Raw genomic sequence first — 2,097 nt, 5'->3', positions numbered from 1 at the left:
TTGACTAAGGACCGTCCAGGTAAAAGGGACATTAACACAGTACCTGGCACAGAATGTCAATTCAGGAAATACGTGGAAAATGAGTGATTGAATAATTCAAACTCATAGTCATATAACAAGCAGCCAAAGCAATTATGCCAGACTCAGCACTTCCCAAAGGCTAACGGGATTTTTTCAAGCACTCAGCTCCCACTGGAAAATTCAGGGCAGGTAAACATATCCTTCAGTACTTTCTCTGAAATGCAAAGACTTGCAGATAAACGTGGAGCTCCAAGAAGGTGGGAGCAGATTGTTTGGCTGTCATTTTTCTTGGGTTCCTGAGAAGTCAGAAAAGTACAGAGGAGCCCCAGGAAGATGAAAATCATCGGGGTCGAGACTTCCCAGTCTAAAGAGCCTCACTCGCCTGAAATAAAAATATTGACTTACAGTAGTTTCTAGTTTCCAAGACAAGTAAGAATTTAAGGTCAGAGGATAGGTTATTAAATTCACTAACTCCCCCAGACAGAGAACATGATGGGTTTAAACATTAGTACCTATGAACTCAGCCATTTAAAAATACACAGGGGCCAAACTCTTCCCAACCCACCACCCAACACACACACACACACACACACACACACACACACACACGCCCTTGTCATTGGAATCAAATCATATAAATGCAACCGGCTCACTTCTCAAGTGGAACCTTCCAAAAAGACATAGTGATCTGAATTTCATATCTAACAGTGGGGAGGATGCAGCTAAGAAAGAACGGCATTTTCAAAGCTCTCCACCCCTCAGCATGAATTATTTCTAAGTCGCCCACGGGTCTTCCTTGATTTTGTCCATCTGTCTGTTCTGGTGCCATCTATCACATTTGGAGATCTCACTGCACAGCGGATTGGCTTTGGAAGCTATTTGCCTCACTGATGCAACTCTTGCGACAAAGGTTTGAAATGGACATCTCTTCTGGCCTCTTGGAGTGTCCTGGACGCTTAGGTCTCAAACTGTGGATTTTGAGCTTGGAGTAGAATTTGGGGAACGAGGGACTTGAAAAATAATACACCAGAGGGTCCAGCATGCTGTTCACGTAGGTGAAGCTGAGGGTGACGTGGAGGGCTACGTGGACAGAGGGATCGCAGGCGCTGGTAGGCACTGTCCAGAGGAAATATAGTCTGGCCGACACGCTGGGCAGGTAGCAGGTGATGAAGACAGCCGCCACCACCATGATGAACCGGGTAGCCTTCTTCATCCGAGTCTGCCTGGCCAGGCGCTGCCTCTGCTTCAGGCTCCAAATGATCTTGAAGGAGCAGAACAAGATGATGCTGAGGGGCAGGAAGAATTCCAGCTGGAACATGACGTCGTGCCAGCCGTTGGCTGACTCCATGATGAAGCTTTCACAAGTTATGGTCTTCTCTTGCACACACAGATGGTTCTCCATCAAAAGATACAGAGTCCCCAGGATGACCATGGTCCAAAGGGCACAGGCGATGCCAACTGCAGTCCGGTTGGAGATGGCATTCACCATATGGTGGGGGTGGACCACTTTAAAATACCTGTCCACAGCCACGACCGTGAGGAAGACGATGCTCCCAGCCCTGTTGGTGGCCAGCATGAAGAGTGCCACCCGACAAGGTATGTCCTCAAAGGCCCATTGCCTGTGTCTGCGGTAGTAGTCTGTCCGAAAGGGTAAGCAGATCATGAGAAGGAAGTCAGCCACAGCCAAGTTGAAAAGGAAAATAGTACTCGGCTTCCAGGTCTTCATGTGAAAGCAGAAACCACACAGGGCGATGCCGTTGCCCAGGGCGCCCAGCACGAAGGCCAGGATCAGCAACGGCGGCATCACCTGGGAGATGGGGTCCTCCTGGATGAAGCAGCACGACCTGTTTTCCATGGTGGACAGAGGACCAGTGTTCTGTGTGTTGGGCTGTGGAGTCCCCCCAAAACACAGATGCTTACCTGACTGCTCCAGCTGCTGCGTTTCCAACTTCTTCACCCTGGGACACAGGTACCACACGTGTGCATGGATGCAGCCACTCCACGGAGAACAGAAACCTCGGCCAGGAAATGGGAGACTCGAGGTGGGGGTTCCTTTCTCTGGAGCCTGGGTCACAA

At 49.6% G+C, this 2,097-nt stretch overlaps 1 protein-coding gene across 1 annotated transcript; it reads right to left on the bottom strand.

Annotated features, from left to right (window-relative positions):
* Positions 1–868: 868 nt before the first annotated feature.
* Positions 869–1,876, bottom strand: HCAR1 (hydroxycarboxylic acid receptor 1; the record flags this gene model as incomplete). The annotated part of the gene is made up of 1 exon (XM_081251961.1): positions 869–1,876. One exon carries the CDS (start codon positions 1,874–1,876, stop codon positions 869–871), a length of 1,008 nt encoding a protein of 335 aa, XP_081108087.1.
* Positions 1,877–2,097: the final 221 nt, after the last annotated feature.

This window comes from Mesoplodon bidens (assembly GCF_964165515.1).
Source record: "Mesoplodon bidens genome assembly, chromosome: 13".
Taxonomy (NCBI): Eukaryota; Metazoa; Chordata; class Mammalia; order Artiodactyla; family Ziphiidae; genus Mesoplodon; species Mesoplodon bidens.
This window is presented reverse-complemented; position numbering and strand designations above follow the sequence as displayed.